Raw genomic sequence first — 19,321 nt, 5'->3', positions numbered from 1 at the left:
ACTGGTAATGCAGGAACTTCGAAGAGTGGTGGAGGAGAGGAGTCTGGACGTGCTCTGTCTGCAGGAGGTGTACTCCATCGCTGGGCAGATCCCATTCACGGCGGAAAATTGAAACTGGCAGTCACAGTCCCCTGACAGCTTTCTGACGACCACTGCAACGGCCTGGAACTTCAGTCAGCTATTGGTGCATACCTGATTAATATGTATTTTCAGTATGGAAGAGAAGTTGACGAGCTCTAAGACAAGCTAGTACAGCTGGCCACGGCGATGCGGGGGCGTAGATTCATTGTGACGGCCGATATAAATGCCGAGTCGCTCCTATGGATCAGTGGCACTCGGGATGACCAGGGACAGAAAGTGGAGGAGACTATTATGGCGCTAAAACTCATGGTTCCCAGTAGACAGGGGAACACCCCCACTCCCCCCCCCCCCCCCCCCCCCCCACCTACACTGTGGAGGTGGCGAGGGTACACACACTGACGTTGCGTTAGTAATGTCAAGTCTTGCGAGCAATGTAAATGACTGGTGGTCTTGGACAAAGTTATCACCAGTGACCATTATTTAATAACATTTTCACTGCCTGGTATGGAGTGCCACTGGGACTTTGTGTGGGAGATACAGCGCAGCTACAATCGGACGTTTTGTGAGCTCCTACCCGGGGAGTGTGTACATACCGATATTGCCGGACGGAGACGACAGTGTAGAAGAGTACGCTGTGAAACTAGTGAGATCAGCTACCACGGCGGTGAAGTCAGCCATTCCAACCAGGAGGAGAGCCATTGCGGCTTCTCCATCTCGATGTCGGCTGAAATATGGTAGACGCTTCAGTCTGTAACGAGGGCAAGGAGCTACTATCAGCAGAGTGTCATCTGGGAGCAAAAGCAACGTTGGTTGCATCTATATCGAGAAGCAGGACCTAAGGGCACTGAGGCTGAGGGGCTGGGCGAGATACGTATAGAAATAATTGGCTGCAAACCCGTAGGGCGTCCCGTACAAATTGGTAAACGAGATAATAAGGTCACCAGTGGTGTTATCCATCGTCAGGGATTAGGACCAGATGACGGAATCTAGGCGGAAAACTGCCGAGGTCCTCCTCTGAGCTCTGTTGCCGTATGAGGAGGATGACTGAAATGACCAACGACGAAACAGGATTGAAGATCGGCAAGAGTATGAGAATAACACCTTGGTGTATCCCTCCTCAGAAGAGGAAGCTTCTGCCCAAATGAAAACCATGAGCCGGCTACTGTGGCCGAGTGGTTCTGGGCGCATCAGTCCGGAACCACACTGCAACAACAGTCGCAGGTTCGAATCCTGCCTTCGGCGTGGATGTGTGTGATGCCTTAGGTTAGTTAGGTTTAGGTAGTTCTAAGTCTATGGGACTGATGACGTCACATGTTAATTCCCAAAGGGCTCAGAAACATTTGAACCAACCAAAACCATAAAAAACGGCAAAGCTCCAGTCCCAGACGGCATTATAGTGGAAGTAGTGCCATTCATCGTCCCCTAGTTGGTGGGGCCTCTCACTAAGTTGCATAATGATGGAAGGTCCAGACAAAGACCCGACAGAGGTAAAGTCGTAGGTGCATCTGTCTGCTGGACCTCCTGGGCAAACTTTTTGAGAAGCTGCTAGCAGACAGACTGACAGCACACTCTGCGCTGTGCACTCGGCTTTCTGCTGGGAGTATCGGTGTCTAACACAATCGCCCTGGCGGCTGAGTTCTGGGGGGAGGGGCGGCGCGACTGTTAGTGTTAATGGGACTCTGTCCACTTGATATCAAGATCAGGGGCTGGCAGCATGGTACTGGGCAAAGAAAGAATAAATAGAGAAAATAATTCAAATAATGGGAATCCAAGTGGGAGACAAAGCGGAATTCAGAAGAAGGGGTGAGGAATTATGGAAGGAGCAGTGGGATGCTGATGAAACTTTGAGCAGAACTTACGAGTTGCTGCCGAATATCAGGGAGCGCCTGCTGCTCAGGTACTTCGAACCAACCAGAGGACAGCTGCACTTCCTTATCAGACATGGACTGTAGCCGGCATGTCTATGTCAGTTCGGGAAGTGGGCCACACCATCGTGTGACTGTGTCGCCATAAAGGGCACTCCAGACCAGGTAGTGTACGAGTGCCCCCATTTTGAAGACCTAGCATCACTACTTAAGCAACAGTTACCCAATCGCGCCACACACCATCTGCTCAGGGAACAAGACACATTCCAAATTCTTAATGAACTTACAAATGAAATATCATAAAAAGTCTTAAGGGAGTTTCAAAGGAACAGTCAGAATAACACACCAATGAAGACTCTATGCACCTGACCTGTTCCGCCGGGGTGTGGACTTGGCTAGCCGCCTCATGGCTGGGATCTACCACGTCTCGGATTTAGGGGGAGGGTGCATAGATCACAAATTACAACAAAGCAATAATTACGACAGTAGTAATACAAACTTTAGGTTTGATGTAGGTTAAGGTAGGATGAACAGTTGGCATAAAACTGCAGCGAATTTCAAGATTTAGGCCAGCCCGGTGCCAGTGGCATGCCTACTGGGATTAGTTCGGTGGACACGGCCGACACCGTAGGTTTATATATCACACAGGCACACCTGTAACACTGCAGGTAGTGTAGGCTAGCTTTAACATGTGTACAATGTAGTATAGAATTAGAGTATAGACACTAGCATACTAACCCTGGAGATTGTTCGGTAGTTAAGGTAACATGTAGAATGAACAATGATGGCATAGGCAAATGAAAATATCGTGTGACTAGACCTCCCGTGGGATAGACCGTTCGCAGGCTGCAAGTCTTTCGATTTGACGCCACTTCGGCGACTTGCGCGTCGATTGGGATGGAATGATGATGATTAGGACAACACAACAGTCAGTCCTTGAGCGGAGAAGATCTCCGACATAGCCGGGAATCGATCCCGGGCCCTTAGGATTGACATTCTGTCGCGCTGACCACTCAGCTACCGGAAGCGGACATGGCGTAGGTAAGAGATGCCCATAGTGGAGTTATAACATAACAAAATACACAACTTGTAGCAAATAATTTTTCTGACGTAACTGTAATGTTTATGTAGAATGAGTGAGATAGTGGGCTGCTTGTATATGAAATTGTTCTTTTGAATATTGAATTTAAAAAAAATGGTGTTTGCCCTTTAGTTTCCCTACGTCGACGAACTTACCGTCTAACAGTGTTGATATCCACTGCTGCACCGCTGTACACATTTTTCATTGTTCCATGAATGCGAACAATCGTTTCTCCTTTTCAGTTCAAGAACTGTATCACAGGAAGCTGTCTGATACGAACAGCGATGTCGACTTTTTTGCTAGTGACTGTGGTACTGGCATCTGTTGTTGCTGGATGTTACCACTGCAGTGTATTGGAGGAGACCTTTTGCGGAATACCGCCATATTTTTCACTTAACAATATTTAAGGAGAAAGGAGTAGGAAGCATTACTTTTTGAATGAACCTCACACATTACAACACGGAAGCTCAAACGTCAACACAGATACCTACATCAGCTAAGATCAGAAATAAACTGTACCGTATTTTGTCTGTGAGTAATTCTTACTTAAGACGACCCCAGAAAAATTAATAATATAAATCTAAAGAGATCCAAATGTAACTAAACAATAATCTTATTCGAACCTGACGACATTTAAAGTGGGCATGAATCGAGAAACAAATATCGCAATATCGGCCAGTAATAGCTTTAAAAGTAGGCACACAGAACCATGCTGCTTAAGAATAGCAATTGTCACAGAAATATGTACACTCTATCAGAAATAACGCCCACCGACTACTCAACCGTTGCTAACGGACAATACAAATACTAGGGAAATCATCACAACACAGACAGAACTTATATCTGTACATAATGTTCAAATCACAATCACTGCGTGAGTAAAGTTATCAAAATGCAATGAAATATTACTCTCTTCTATAGAATGGCCCATGACGCAATAAAGAATTTCAGTTCAAAATATCGAGTCGGTTTCAGCATATTTTAAAACAACATAACATGCACGTACGAACTTAACCCCCTTTGGTACATGATGTGCAATAATTTACGCTGGCAGAACCTACGAGGGCGTGCTAAAATGTAAAGCCTCCGAATATTTTACCTTAAAGGTCTTAATAACTTTTAAATAAAAGAAATTTTATTATTATTCTGCATATTTAATATTCCTATCTATATATTTATTTCCCTACATTGTTACCTACCGACAAACACCTATTTCCCAGAGAGATACCAGTTTGTTGAAACCGTTACTTCAGAATGTTTGACGTTACTGATGGAACCATAACCTCACCTCTCCTTGCACCGCTTCATCATTATCAAAATGAAGTCTTCGAAGGTGTACTTCAAGTTCTGGAATCAGATGCAAATCGTAAGGGGCCAAGTCGGGGCTGTATAGAAGGTGATCGCCGATGCTGAACACAAGGCATCGGATTGTTGTAGATGTCAAAACGCTCGCGTGTGGTCGGTCATTTTCACGCTGAAGGAGAGGATGCTGCATGTGATGGCGAATTCTTCGAATTCGTGTTTTCAGTTTCTTTGTGCACAGACATAACGCACAGTCATGTAACCTGCTACAAATTGGGACCCTATGGTAGCAGAGGCTTGCAGTTGCATCAGCGAAGCAGGGAGGTTGACATATAACAACCCGTATTGAAAACAGAATAAAAAATTTGGAAGCATTACTTTTCAGAACGCCATGATATCAGCTGCCCAATAATAGATGCATGCCACAAAAGCATAATACTTGGTGATCTGCACTATTCTGCAGTAGGTGAAGCTCCTCCATTCGTCGTCTCTGGCTTTGGGCTGCTTTCTTCTTATGGAAAACAGCAAACGATAGCGCCCGCCTCACGTCCGCGTAGACCGTTGCGGCTCTGCATACATGCTGTCCGGTTCCGCAGCTCTCACCGTTTCAGTCTCTCTCTTCCTCGCTTGCTGGCAGTCAACAAACTGTCACTCACTCCACCACGATGACGGAGATCGGCCAGAGGATCGCTTGCATCGATGATCAAGCACATGAATTGCCCTCTCACGATGAGTTCAAATGTGTGTGAAATCTTATGGGACTTAACTGCTAAGGTCATCAGTCCCTAAGTTTGCACACTACTTAACCTAAATTATCCAAAGGACAAACACACAAACCCATGTCCGAGGGAGGACTCGAACCTCCACCGTGACCAGCCACGTAGTCCATTACTGCAGCGCCCAAGACCGCTCGGCTAATCCCACGCGGCTGCCCTCTCACGATAATGGCCTCCACAAACCGCGAGAAATATAGTCACCAGCGGTGGGAAGTACAAACGTGCAGTCTCGCAAGGCAAATCATTTTTCTTTCCATCGGTAGTACGCTGAAAATATCTCGACAACATATTAAAGTCGGTCATGCACGCTTTGTGTCTAGTGGAAACAATCTCTTCGCTGAAATGCATTCTGTCCAGAGCGCAAGGGGAGTACAGCGCTTTGTACTATGGGGTGGAGGGGTGACCGCTTCAGTTACTTCTTGCTTGACGACCCGCACACACAATCTCAGTAATGCACAGCATGGCACTGCAGCCTTTGAATACTGTATGCTAAGAAAATGTTCTCCTTGCGTGGACTGACATTAAAATCACACTATAAGTCGTAAAAGGATAAAACGACGCATCACGAAGGAATTGTCCGAAAGGGACGGAAATCGATAGATGTCATGTACATGTACAGATAAACAACTGATTACAATTTCAGAAAACTTGGATGATTTATTGAAGAGAAAGAGCTTGACAAATTGAGTGCCTTGGTCCGCCTCCGCCCCCTATGCAAGCAGGTATTCGGCTCGGCATTGACTGATAGAATTGTCGAACGCTACCTGAAGGACATCGTACTAAATTCTGCCCAACTATCACGTTAAATCGTCCAAATCCCAAGACGCCCATAGTGCTCCAAATGCACGTTGTTTGTAAGAGATGGTCCAAATGGCTCTGAGCACTATTGAACTTAACATCTGAGGTCATCAGTCCCCTAGACATAGAATTACTTAAACCTAACTAACCTAAGAACATCACACACAGCCATGCCCGAGGCCAGATTCGAACCTGCGACTGTAGCAGCAGCGCGGTTCCGGACTAAAGCGCCCAGAACCTCTCGGCCACAACGGTCGGCTTGTAAGAGATACGGCGGTCTTGCTGACCAAGGTAGAGTTGGGCAGGCAGTCGAAGCACTTCATGTGTATGGGAGGGCATTATCTTGCTGAAACGTAAGCCCAGGAGACTTGCGACGAAGAGCAACAAAACGTCTAGAGTATCGTCGACGTGCCGCTGTGCCGCAAGAGTGCTGCAGATGACAACCAAACCGGTTCCGCTATGAAATGAATTGCCAGGCCAAACCATCATCCCTGGTTGTCGCGGAGTATGGCGGGCGACAGTCATGATGGTATCCCACCACTGTCTGGAATGTCTCCAGACATGTCTTCCTTCGTCCTCGGGACTCAGTTCGAAGCGGGGTTTACCGCTGATATCAGTTTTACTTCAGTCAATGAGATACCCCGTCGAATGTGTCCGACGCTGCTGAAAACAGGTTTGTCGGTGTTCAGAGGTCAATAGTAACCGGCGCATGGGGCGCGGTGATATCAGCCCCCTTTCTGAGACTCCCCTATCAAAGATCCTTGTGGTCACTGTCACTTATTCCGGCCAAAAGTCGTCGACTAGTGGCATCGCTCTATTTCAAATGTCGAGCGATCAGCCGATTATTCGGACAGGCTGCTTTGAGCCAAACTACACGTCGCTACACGTCGTCTCTAAAATGCTGCCATCTGTGTATATTGTTCACACGCCTGCCTGCGAGGCAAAGTTATTGTTCAGCTGAGTAGACGGAATAAAATTCCCAAAGACTTTATGCTCTGGTGTCGACATGACTCCTGTTTACTGCGCTTGCCACAAGTGCTGTGAAATTGCTCTGCAGCGTCGCACATTCATCCATCAACAATCTTGAAACTTTTCTAGACGAAGTTCTGGTTCACCTTCTGCATTCCCCTAAATGAGAATGGTCTGACAATGACCAAGTTTTCATTCTTTCACCTTTGAGTTTCAAATGAAACAAATGTAAAAACGAAATATAATCTGATGAGCCAACGACAGAAATATGTGAAAAAATGATAGGAGAGTGCATGCCTCTGTTCTTTGACTATAGTGCTGGTATGGGCTGTCGGCAACTGTAAGTGAGGGGTTAAGATGTGTAAGGCATTGAAGAGAGTGTGTAATAAAAGAGGCTGGCGATGTGTATCGGGGAAAGTTCTGGTTGGTGGTTTGCGGGGTTAGGATATGAGTAGATCCTCAGAAGGCTAAAAACTGGTGGGACCGAGCCGTCATGCGAAGTAGAATAGCTGCTGTAGCTAATCGCTGGTAGGAACGGTGCATCTCAGTGGTCCTGAGAAAGGATGTTGAATGAAGGTAAAAGGAAGGCAGTAATTGATGACAGTGGCGTAACAGCACACCAGGCTCTTCAGCCTTTGATGCAGATGGTATGCAAGGTGTTACGTACAGATGGGGTGAATATGAGAATCGTAGCTATTACTGTAGATGATATGTACTGTCCCTGTACACCGCTAGGGTTGATACACCAGGTCTCGTTTTCAATATAGGTGGCCTGATTAGTCTTTGCAACCTGGTGAGGTGAAAACGGTAAGCATATTGTAGGCAGCGTGCATCGTCCCTATACACAGTTGCGGCGATCTTGTCAAGACTAGCCTTAATGCAACTATCATGTATAGTCTCTCCACATGGTTAGCACTGATGAAGCTATGATGGTGGTTAATTCAGACAGCATGTTGTAAGTTTGAAAGTCGTGTGTTGTGGCAAGAGGTGAATTACTCCCATGAACAGTGAAGAGAAAAGCCCTGAATTTTCTGCTGTGCATTCACAACAATACGTCAGTGCCCACAATGAAACTGGAAACGTAATCTGAGACGTAATGTTTAACAGAGTAACAGAGTAGGCACATACACACACACACACACACACACACACACACACACAGAGAGAGAGAGAGAGAGAGAGAGAGAGAGAGAGAGAGTGTGAGGGAGGGGGGGAAGGGGGTTGAGGGGAAAGGGAGAGAAACAAACAAACAAACAAAACCACACACTCCTAAACCCCAACGCTACCACAACATTCAAATCTCCCGGCAAGAACACCTAGAAAAACATGATGGAACAAGTAATTATCACACAAACAGTGAAACAGTCTGTATTAAAATGCTCCACTTGACACACTGTAGGAACTCGAAAACGTAGGATCTGCAAAACTCATCGATTTACAAAGCCTGCTCACAATCAGCAAACACCTCAACAAATTTTTTGGAAAAGTTGTACAGTAACTTAAAAAGTGCTAGTCAGAGAGTAAAATAGTGAATCCATGCTTACAAAACCACGTGATATAATCACAGTAGTACAATAAAAACGAAATGTAAAAAGATAACGGTAATGTCATATTAGGCCAAAAATTTGCGAAATTACGTAACAAAACGTTAGTAAATGCTTAGATTTGCAGGTAACATTGTGGAAGGCAATAATTACAGCTCTGCCACAAATACCAAACAGAATGTGAACGACAATAAGTAATACAAAGGTATATATTTAGTTTTAATAAATCTGCCAGTAATTTTCTGAATGTCAATACTGCCATATCAAAAACAGGTGGATATGATAAGGCGCTTATTCTTCCTATGTTGTTCAACAGAGAATAAACTGAAACTCATTGGAAATAATGGACAAACTTTTCCGAAACTAATAGCAGACAACTTGTGTTTTATCAAAATAGAAACTCATACCCTTACTACATGGGAGAAACATGGTTATTTGTGGGTTACCTGTCGTCACCGAGCGAGATTACGCAGCAATTATCACACAGGACTCGCATTCGGAAGGACGGGGTTTCAAATTCCCTTTCGGCCATTAACGATTTCCCTAAATCCCTTAGAGCAAATTCAGGGATCGTTCCTTATAGAAAGCACGGCCGATTTATTTTCTCATCGTTCCGAACTTCGAGATTGTTCTCCGACTCTAGTGACCTCGCTATCGACGGGACGTTAAACTCTAAGCTTCCTTCCTTTTGTCGTCATATCTGTCTTTTCGTTTAGCAGAGCAGTTCGGAGTAATTTTTATTTCTACAAATTTCGAGTGTATGAATTACATTTTTCGTCTTCATACCTTTTCACTCTAGGTGTTCTATTATAGGAGTGGTGTTAGAGCTTGCCATTTTTCTCGCGGCAAGTCACTATTTTAGGTGTCGTTGTTCCAATGCAGTGCCTTCTCGCTTACACACCGTGTATGGGACTCTCTATTTGTCGATTACGTTTGTAAGTGACTGCTCTGCTTGCAGGTGGTGGACTTGGCGACCGGGAAATGTCTCGGTCCAGGAGTCGATGGCGAGCTGTGCTTCAAAGGATGGACCGTCGTCAAAGACTTCGCAGACGAGGAGGGCTGGATCCACAGTGGAGACGTGGGCCACTACGACGCTGATGGCAACTTTTACGTCGTCGATAGAATAAAGGAACTCGTCAAATACCGCGGGGTCCATGTGAGTTTTAGAGGTTACATCAGTATCCTCGAAAATAAAACTGTTCCCATTTCTTTGGTGAGTACGGTAAACATAAAATGGGTCACACGTTACTGCTATAAATCAACCGAATACACTGATTAAGGGGTATGTTCATGATAAGAAAACGGTGGGCTTCGGAATTGATCAAAAAAATGGTTCAAATGGCTCTGAGCACTATGGGACTTAACTTCTGAGGTCTTCAGTCCCATAGAACTTTGAACTACTTAAACCTAACTAACCTAAGGACATCACACACATCCATGCCCGAGGCAGGATTCGAACCTGTGACCGTAGCGGTCACGCGGTTCCAGACTGAAGTCACTAGAACCGCACGGCCATAAACGCCCGCCGGAATTGTTCACGTCCTTGTTATATTCTGTTGTATTCTCTCTCCCAGCTCTAAACTGTTTCAACGCAATGTTATTTTTCGTTTCCAGTATATATAGAAACAATTGCATCACGTCTTCTCTGACGCCGAACATAGTATTTTGCTGCATTCGTTAACACGCACACACTTTACTTAGTTCCGGTTACATACAAGCAGAAGAACAACTAACTAAATGCTTTTCGTGCAATTGTTTATGACAGTTCTCAGAATCACTTTTGGTGCATAGTAGCAATAGAAAACTGTAGAGTGCATTAGCAGCAAAACAAATGACCACTGATGAATTGAAACTGATGGACGTGTCTGCACTTGCTATTTCATTAAACTGTGAAGGCAGAAGGGAACATCAAAGGCAGTTATTGGTTACACCTTCCGTCCATCACTAATGGTGTTATCAGATTCACCTCTAAAGTCCTCCAAAACATTCATCAGGATATTCGGCACCCCGTCTTGACACAGATGAAGCTACAGTTTGGCATTCGACATACCTCTGTGGGTCTCAGAATGATCCGCATCGGATGACCTCGGTAATAGTCCTATTGCTCCCTACGGACTCACGTGCATTTAATGAGACAAGTGCCGTGCAACAGATAATTAATGAGACAAAGATGGCCCTAGCAAACATGAGACATGGGTGCTGTAAATCACACAGTATAACAAACAGAGTTTCCATCTAATCAAAAAGTGAAACAGTTGTCTACATTTATTCTTATTTATTGCAATATCCGTTTCTGACATATATGAATAAAAATTTATTGTTGGATCAGTTCGATTAATGATAATGCAAAGAATGAGAAAACTATTAACTGTTAACATGGGTCACTATACAACTAACACGTGAATACCTTGGCAAAGACTGGATAATTCAAGTGGATGGGATGAAGCTGGAGTCTACAGGTGATTTATCAGTAGTTAAATCCACGATGATTGCTCAGTGTTTGCCAGTGTCCACCAAGAGAAAGAAAAAGTTCACATGCAACTAACATTTCCACTCAGTTCTCTGACTTGTGAACCTGGTGGGCAACGTATCGTGCCACAGGCTGCGATAAATCAGCTGAAGTCTCCAAGACAAATGATCTGCTTTGAGAACCGAAGTGTAATCTCGCCTCTATCAACAAGCGTGATGAACTGACATGTGCTCCCTTCTGAGGAGCACCCAGAACTCTGTTGTCTACCACGAATTGTTACCACGTGTAGCTTATTGTGTGTATCGAAATCTCTGTTCGTTCTCTTTGCTGCAACTCCACGCAATCCCGTAGCACCACTGGTAACAGCGCTGCAAGGTACCGGCCTGTTGTACACTGAAGCACCAAAGAAACTGGTATTGGCACGCGTATTCAAATACAGAGATATGTAAAAGTCATAAAATGGCGCAGCAGTCAGTTTGCAACATCTTTGTCACACAACAAGTGTCTGGCGCAATTGTTAGGTCGGTTACTGCTGCTACAATGGGAGGTTATCAAGATTTAAGTGAGTTTGAACGTACTGTTACAGTCGGTGCACGAGCGATGGGACACACCATCTCCGAGGTGGTGTTGTAGTAGGGATTATCCCATACGACCATTCCCCGAGTGTACCGTGAATTTCCGGAATCTGGTAAAACATCAAATCTGAGACATCGCTGCGGACGAAAAAAGATCCTACAAGAACAGGACCAACGATTACAGAAGTGAATCGTTAAACGTGGCAGAAGTGCAAGCCTTCCACAGATTGCTGCAGACATCAGTGCTGGTGCATGAACAATCGTCAGCGTGTGAACCACTGAACGAAAAAAACATCGATATGGGCTTTCGGAGCCGAATGGCCTCTCGCGACCCTTGATGACTGCACGACACGTAGCTTTATGCCTCACCTGGGCACGTCAACAACGACACTGGACTGCCGATGGCTGGAAACATATTGCCTGGTCGCACGAGTGTCGTTTCAAAGTGTATCTAGATTATTGACGTGTATGGGTGTGGAGAGAACCTCAAGAATTTATGGATCCTGCATGTCAGCAGGCGATTCTTCAAGCTTTTTGAGGCTCTGTATTGAAAGTAGCATGCCGGTGTCGGCCGATAAATACGACATCGGAGGGCATGTGTTATTCCGATTTATGATGCAATGTTCTTTTCGACATGTCTACATGCGCCGACTGTAGCCATCACTAAAACACAGGAAATGCACTCGCAATTGCTGATATGGACAGCCATCAGCTGTAAATGGAATGACGACAATGAAAATTTGTGCCGGACCTGCATTTCAACCCCGATAACTCCCTTATCGTGAGCAATCGCTTTACCTTTAGGCTACCCGAGCATGACTCACTGCCCGAATCAATCTTCACATATGTTGTCAACCACAGTCCTCGCGATAGATGTCCGAAGGAACTTTGCATCGTACTTCTGAACAACACAGTCCCTTCAATATCATAATAACACACAGTGTGTCCATCGAAACACTGTAGAAAGAGAACGACTCCTCAGAATGACGTGCACGACTCACGGCCATGCATGCATGTCGAAAGGGACATTGCATTGTAATTCGGAATAACGCTTGCACCGCAGTATCGTATTTGTCGCCAACACCGGGCATGCGACTTTCGAGCAAAAGGGCACGTCAACAACGACACTGGACTGCTGATCGCTGGAAACATATTGCTTGGTCGCACGAGTGTGGTTTCAAATTGTATCTATATTATTGACGTGTATGGGTGTGGAGACAACCGTGAGAATTTATGGACCCTGCATGTCAGCAGGCGATTGTTCAAGCTGGTAGAGGCTCTGTAATGGTGCGGGACGTGTGCAGTTCGAGTGGTATGGGACACCTGATACGCCTTGATAGGACTCTGACAGGTGACACGTTCATAAGCCTTCTGTTTGGTCACCAGCATACATTCATGTTCATTGTGCATTCTGACCGACTTGGGCAATTCCAGCAGGACAATGCGACGCCACACACGTTCAAAATTTTTACAGGGTGGCTCCAGGAATATTATTCTTCTCTGGCCACCAAACACCCCATATATGATCATTATTGAAAATACCTGGGATGCCTTGCAACATGATGTTCGGAAGAGATCTCCACCCTCTCGTACTCTTACGGATTTATGGACAGCCGTGTAGGATTCATAGTGTCAGTTCACTCCAGCACTACTTCAGACTTTAGTCGAGCCCATTCCATCTCGTGTTGTGGCAGTTCTGCGTGCTCGCGGGAGAGTTACACGATATTTGGCATGTGTACCAGTTTCTTTGGCTCTTCGGCGTATTTTTGTACATTATAGTAAGCATGATAATATACAACTTTCGTGTGAACTTTCATATTTCATCTAGTGTTCCGTCTGAACCACATCTTTACTATTGTGTCCCTCAGCCAAGTACGTGGTCTCTTCGCTCTTCCATACCCTTGTTGAACGATCATAAAATTGCGTGTCTTATAATAAGCATAATGATATGTCATTTCCGTGTAAAATCATGAAATTTCAAATCGGCTTCAGCCAAGCCCGTGGTCCTTAGTTATCACACCATAATCATTATAAAATGATGGCGTGTATTATAATAAGCACAATGACATAGAATTGGCGTCTCGAATCTTATTTGTGAATAGCTTTTGTTGTGAATAGGACTTTAATTTTGGCACCTGATCCAACCACTTGGTGGGTGCCTTGTAGATCGTTGTTTTGTAGCCTGAGAATCTAATTATTAAGATTTTCTTTCATCAGTACATGAGTGGAAAGTTCATTTGCTCTTGGTAATGGCCTTATGTACATTCTTTCCTTTTTGGCTCGGTTGTCGCTTTCGAGACTGGGTTTCCACATATAGTATATTTGAGTAAAAACGCTGCGAGATCCCGCCGTCAACTCCTCTGTCCCAGCAGAAGCTGCATGCTGAAGGTTAGTAATTTAGTGGGATATTAGTGGATGTTTAAGTACATGAACGTCTCCTTTGGTGACCCAAGCATTAACATCGCTTCCTTACCAACGACCAGCACTGTGCAAGGTTAAATAAATCAAAATATCCCTGTTTGAATTTATAATAAGAGACCATTTTTACCATAAATATTTGTTTGTGCATTGAAAATTAATTTTGAGAACATAAGTTGGAAGCAAGCTTGGTTATTCTTTGCAGCAGCAACTCTCAGGTGATTCATATCTACGGAGCGGTAAGTTAAGTGCTGATCTTCTTCTATGTTTTCCTCGTAGCACATTTATTAAATTTCGTGCATGTTTCTTCTGTTTAAGAGGCTCCATCTTGCGTTTTTGTAAGGGTAAATTCACTCAGTCTGTGGCACAATAGTTCCTCACTGAAGAGCAAGCTCCACAGCGTCCGTCTGTAACACATCAGGGAGGAAACAAGTTGCATAGCTAAAACTCTGTCTGCCTTTATAGTTTACTTCTTTTGTTAGTCTCACTAGGATGGTTAGGATGTGTATGGACGCAGGAGGAGCTGGTTGCGGTTAGCGAACATCTGAACTTGTTTTTGGCTTCAGTCAATCACCTACAGGCTGCTGCCTCGGGGTGTGGCGGTGTCGGAGGATCTGGAACGTCCATGGGACATGTCAGGTGCCGTTTGCTGCTCCCACAGGTTCTGCTTCCGAGACACTTCCTAGTGTGGCCGACACAGTGGATCCGGCCTCACAGCAGGGTGAGTGGCAGATGGTCACGCATTCGCCTCGCTCGAGGCGGAGGGCATGTGTGACAGATCTCCTGGCCTTGCCCATTCACCCTGTGAATTAACAAGTGGCCGCTCCTTTAGCAGGATTCGAGGAGGCACACTGGGGGCTTGTTATCGGGATCTGCAGCGTTAGGGCGTTATGGAACCTCTTAGGCAGACAGCGTTCAGGTATGGAAAGAAAACCAATGTGTGCTCTGCACTTTAGCCAGGGGGCAGTATCCGAGATGTGGAGGCGGCCTTACCTGCGGCTATCGAACGCGCAGGGTGCAGTTGTCTGGAAGTTATGGGTCATGTCGGCATCAATGACGCTTGTCGCATGGTTTCTGAGGCCATTGTCAATTCATATAGGCGGCTGGCGGATATGATGAACACTGCTGGCCTCGCGCGCAGGGTGCAAACAGAGCTCGCAGTTTGCAGCATTGTTCTCAGAGTTGATTGGAGTCCTTTGGTTTGCAGTCGAGTGGAGGTCATGATCAACGGTTTCGTTGACTCTGTTACAGTCTTGGTTGTGGATTTTGAATGGGGATTTCTTGGACTCCCCTTGATAGGTCAAGGGTGCACTACGCGAAGGAAGCAGGTATTCAGGGTTTTTAAGGGCATAGTTAGTTGAGGTGCACTGATGAACACTCGCCAGTCGATACATAGCAAGAGAAGTCAGACCACGTTGAGAGTAAAGATACTTCGACTGTCAAAATTTTATCAGTAAACTGTCGAAGTATTAGTAATAAAATTTCCGAATTTACTGTCTTCCAAGAAAGTTCTCGTGCATAAATTATTCTTGGGACCGAGTGCTGGCTGAACCCCGAAGTAGAAAGCTCTGAGACATTTAGCGAGTCTTGGGATGTATATCGGAAAGACATATTAGATGCCGTTGAAGGAGGGTGTTCATTGCAGATGACAATGGTACTGTCTCTATTCAGGTTGAAGTTGAGTGTCACAGTGAAGTTATCTGGTCAGTTACAGCTGGTGTAGGTGAAACTATGTTCATTGTTGGATGTTTTTACCTGCCAAAAGATTCGGTAGTGACAGTTCCAGAGTCATTTAAAAATGATCTACTGACAGTATCACTTAATTAACCAGATCATGCAGTAATACTTGGAGACAACTTGAACCTACAGAGTATAGACTGGGATGTCTATGCATTCATTGCGCTGAGTGCAGACAGACTGTCGTGCGGTATACTGCTGAACACATTTTCTAAACTGTCTTGAACGGAAAAGACAGATCGCGGTTTAATAATTAAATTCGGAAGATGCTCGGAAAGTAGAGGCCGTTGCAATCACTGTTGAAAAGAGAACGCGCAAATAACGTCAAGCAAAGGTTAATAGAGCTTCATGCGTCTTTGAAGTGATCTATGCGCGAAGCATACAACAACTATCACCATCATACGTTAGCAAAAGACCTGGCAAAGAACCCGAGAAAATTATGGTCGTATGTAAAATCACTAAGAGGCTCTAAGGTTTCCAATCAGTCCCTTGTTGACTACCCTGGTGTGGCAGTTCCAGGTAGCTAAATGAAAGGCCAAGTTTTAAATTTCACGTACAGGAAATCATTCACGGGGGAGAATCGTACAAACATACCGTCATTTGACCATGGGACAGACTCTCGTATGGACGACATGACAATAAGCATCCCTGGCGTAGAGAAACAACTGAAAGATTTGATGGCAAATAAATTATCAGGTCTTGATGGAATCACAATAAGGTTTTACAAGGAATATGGGATGGCATTCGCCGCACACCTAGCTTGCATTTATGGTTAATCTCTTGCCAGCACGAAGTTCCAACCGACAGGAAAAGAGGGTAAAGAAGAGTAAAAGAGCGGACCCGCAAAATTACAAACCACCATCCCTAATTTCGGTTTGCTGCAGAATCCTTGAACATATTCTCAGTTCGAATATAACAAACTTTCTTGAGCTGAGAACCTTACGTCCATAACACAGTAATGGTTTTAGAAAGCATTGCTTATGCGAAACTCCGTTTGCCCCTCTCCTCAAGTGATATACTGAATGCTATGGATGAAGGACAACATGCTGATTCCATATTTCTAGATTACCTGAAAGCATTTTACACGGTGCCTCATTGCAGGATGTTAACAAAGGTACGAGCATATGGACTAAGTTGACAGATATGTGAGTGGCTGGAAGACTTTTTAAGTAATACCGTGAGGAGTGCCTCAGAGAAGTGTGATAGGACCGCTGTTGTTCTGTGTATACATACATGATTTGGTGAACAGAATGGGCAGCAATTTTCAGTTTTGTTTGCTGAGGATGCTCTGGTCTACGATAAGGTGTCAAAGCTGAGTAGCTGTAGGAAGATACAAGACGGCCTATAAAAAATTTCTAATTTGTGTGATAATTGGCAGCTAGCTCTATGTATGAAAAAATGTAAGTTAATTCGGATGCGTAGGAAGAAGAAACCTATAATATTTGGGTACAGTATTAATAGTGTTCTGCTTGACACACTCAAGTCCTTTAAATATCTGGTCGTAACGTTGCAGAGTGATATGAAATGGAACGATCATGTGAGAACTGTGGTAGGGAAGGCGAATGGTCGACTTCGGTTCATTGGCAGAGTTTTAGGAAATTGGTAATTTGAGGTAAGTTCTTATGAGACCAAGCATCTGACGTTTTCGGTCCCTAAGCCTAGACACTATATTAATCTAACTTAAACTAATTTACGCTATGGACAACACACACATCGATGCCGGACGGAGGACTCGAACCTCAGACAGTGGGAGCCGCACGCCCCAGACCACGCGGCTACCCCGCGCGCCCCAGAGTTTTAGGAAGGTGTGATTTGCCTGTACAGGAGGTAGCATGTAAGACGCTGATGCGTCCTATTCTTCAGCTCTGCACGAATGTTTGGGACCCGTTCCATGTCGGATCGAAGGAAGACATCGAAGTAGGTCAGAGGCTGGCTGCTAGAGCAGTTACGGGTAGGTTCGAACACCACGTAAGTGTTACGGAGATGCTTCGGGAATCAAATGGGAATCCCTGGAGGGATGGCGACGTTCTTTTCGAGGAACACTATTGAAATAATTTAGAGAACCGTCATTTGAAGCTGACTACCAAATGATGTCACCAATAATTCCTCACACGGCGTAACTGACACCTGCTGGATGATCATTGCTGCGTCTGGACCTGTTGTAATACACCTCCCCAACGCATCCCACTCGTACCCGATGATGGCATTTAAGTCGACGGAATGGGCAGTCGCCGAAATCCTCCTATTCAAAAAGCTCCTCCACCTGGGCAGTTTGATGGAGTAGTGCTCTCTCATCCATAAAGATGAAGTCGGCGTCGATCGCACTCAGGAAAAGACATACGTGAGGCAAGGAGTGGAGTCCCACTATAACGTTGACGAGTGAGCGCACTCTGTTCAAAGAGTTGGAAGTCAGGACTCTAGTGGAACATTACGGTTCTTGGTATCATAAGTTGTATCCCGGAATGATCACGCTCGAGAATGTTCCTGGGTGCATTATGTGTTGTCACCTCTCGCTACATAAGGGTACGTAGAGAGCGTTCCAGAACATGGTCGTGTTGTTGGTCCAGGCAATACGTTGTGGGGAGGTGGACTTACCGGTGACAGTATAATCCTTTCTCACGTGTGTCTTTTTCAGTGGTGCATTCGGCACTGACTTCATTTTTAATTGATGACAATGCGCGACCGCGTAGAACTACGCTGATGAAGGAGCTCTAGGAACGAGAGGATTTCGGCGAATGGACTGGGCTGACGGTTCTTCAAACGTAGTTCCCGTAGAGTAGCTGTGTTGCGTTGGCGAGACGTACTGTAGCGCGTCCACGCGCAGCAACGGACGTGCTGCACTTGTCACGGTCGCAGGTTCGAAACCTGCCTCGTGCGTGGATGAGTGTGATGTCCTTGGGTTATTTGGTTTAATTAGTTCTAAGTTCTAGGGGACTGATGACCTCAGATGTTAAGTCCCATAGTGCTCAGAGCCATTTGAAGCATTTTTTTGCACTTGTCAACGCTGCTCGTGGAGGAATGGAACGCCCTACCACCAGAACTTACCAACCGTATGACCGGCGTTGTAACACATTGAAGAGCATGCACTGGCGTCTGTGGCGATCACAAACGTTTTTAAGGACCAGGTACCGTCTTTTGTAACGTTCAGGAGGTCATCATATATCGCGGTGACTTCAGTGTGATCATTGTCATTGAATAAAGGACTCATTTCTTTTCATGTCATTGTGTATTTCTTTCAGCCGCCTTCTGTCCGTATTGTAGCAGTTCTTTATGTGTATGATTTAAGTTCAATCGAGCTACGTTACTTGCCAAGGGCACATAAATCGAAAATTACCTTCGTCCATACGTTTTGCACCTCGATGAAAGTGTCGCTTATAAAGAGAAACTGTAACTGAATAACTGGTGCCAGGAACAGATTTTTTGTGCATGTAAAACGATTGCAATGTACTTTACTTACATTCAAGCTGCTGGTTCACATAATCCCCTTAACTAATTCATATAATTTCAAACTGCGATTACATTGTAACTAATAAATGGAACAAACATTTAACTTCAGAGCGTGGCGAGCAGCTAAATTCATCACAAAAAGATCGACATCCTGAATCAGCGCCCAAGATACCTACCGCTACGAGTAAAAACAATTCCAAATTCTATATGAAAGAACAGATGCCATCTTCATATCGTTAAGGCTAACCGGCTGATGAC

At 45.0% G+C, this 19,321-nt stretch overlaps 1 protein-coding gene across 1 annotated transcript in view; it reads left to right on the top strand.

The window, feature by feature from the left end:
• Positions 1–19,321, top strand: part of LOC124619775 (luciferin 4-monooxygenase-like) — a 55,464-nt gene that overhangs the window by 23,243 nt on the left and 12,900 nt on the right. The window contains exon 3 of the mRNA XM_047146360.1: positions 9,375–9,572. Coding sequence (XP_047002316.1) covers positions 9,375–9,572 — 198 coding nt within the window. The remainder of the gene's footprint in view (positions 1–9,374; positions 9,573–19,321) is intronic.

This window comes from Schistocerca americana, chromosome 6, assembly GCF_021461395.2.
Source record: "Schistocerca americana isolate TAMUIC-IGC-003095 chromosome 6, iqSchAmer2.1, whole genome shotgun sequence".
Classification (NCBI taxonomy): domain Eukaryota; kingdom Metazoa; phylum Arthropoda; class Insecta; order Orthoptera; family Acrididae; genus Schistocerca; species Schistocerca americana.
The sequence above is the reverse complement of the archived record's forward strand: the minus strand, read 5'-3'. Positions and strand labels throughout refer to the sequence as shown.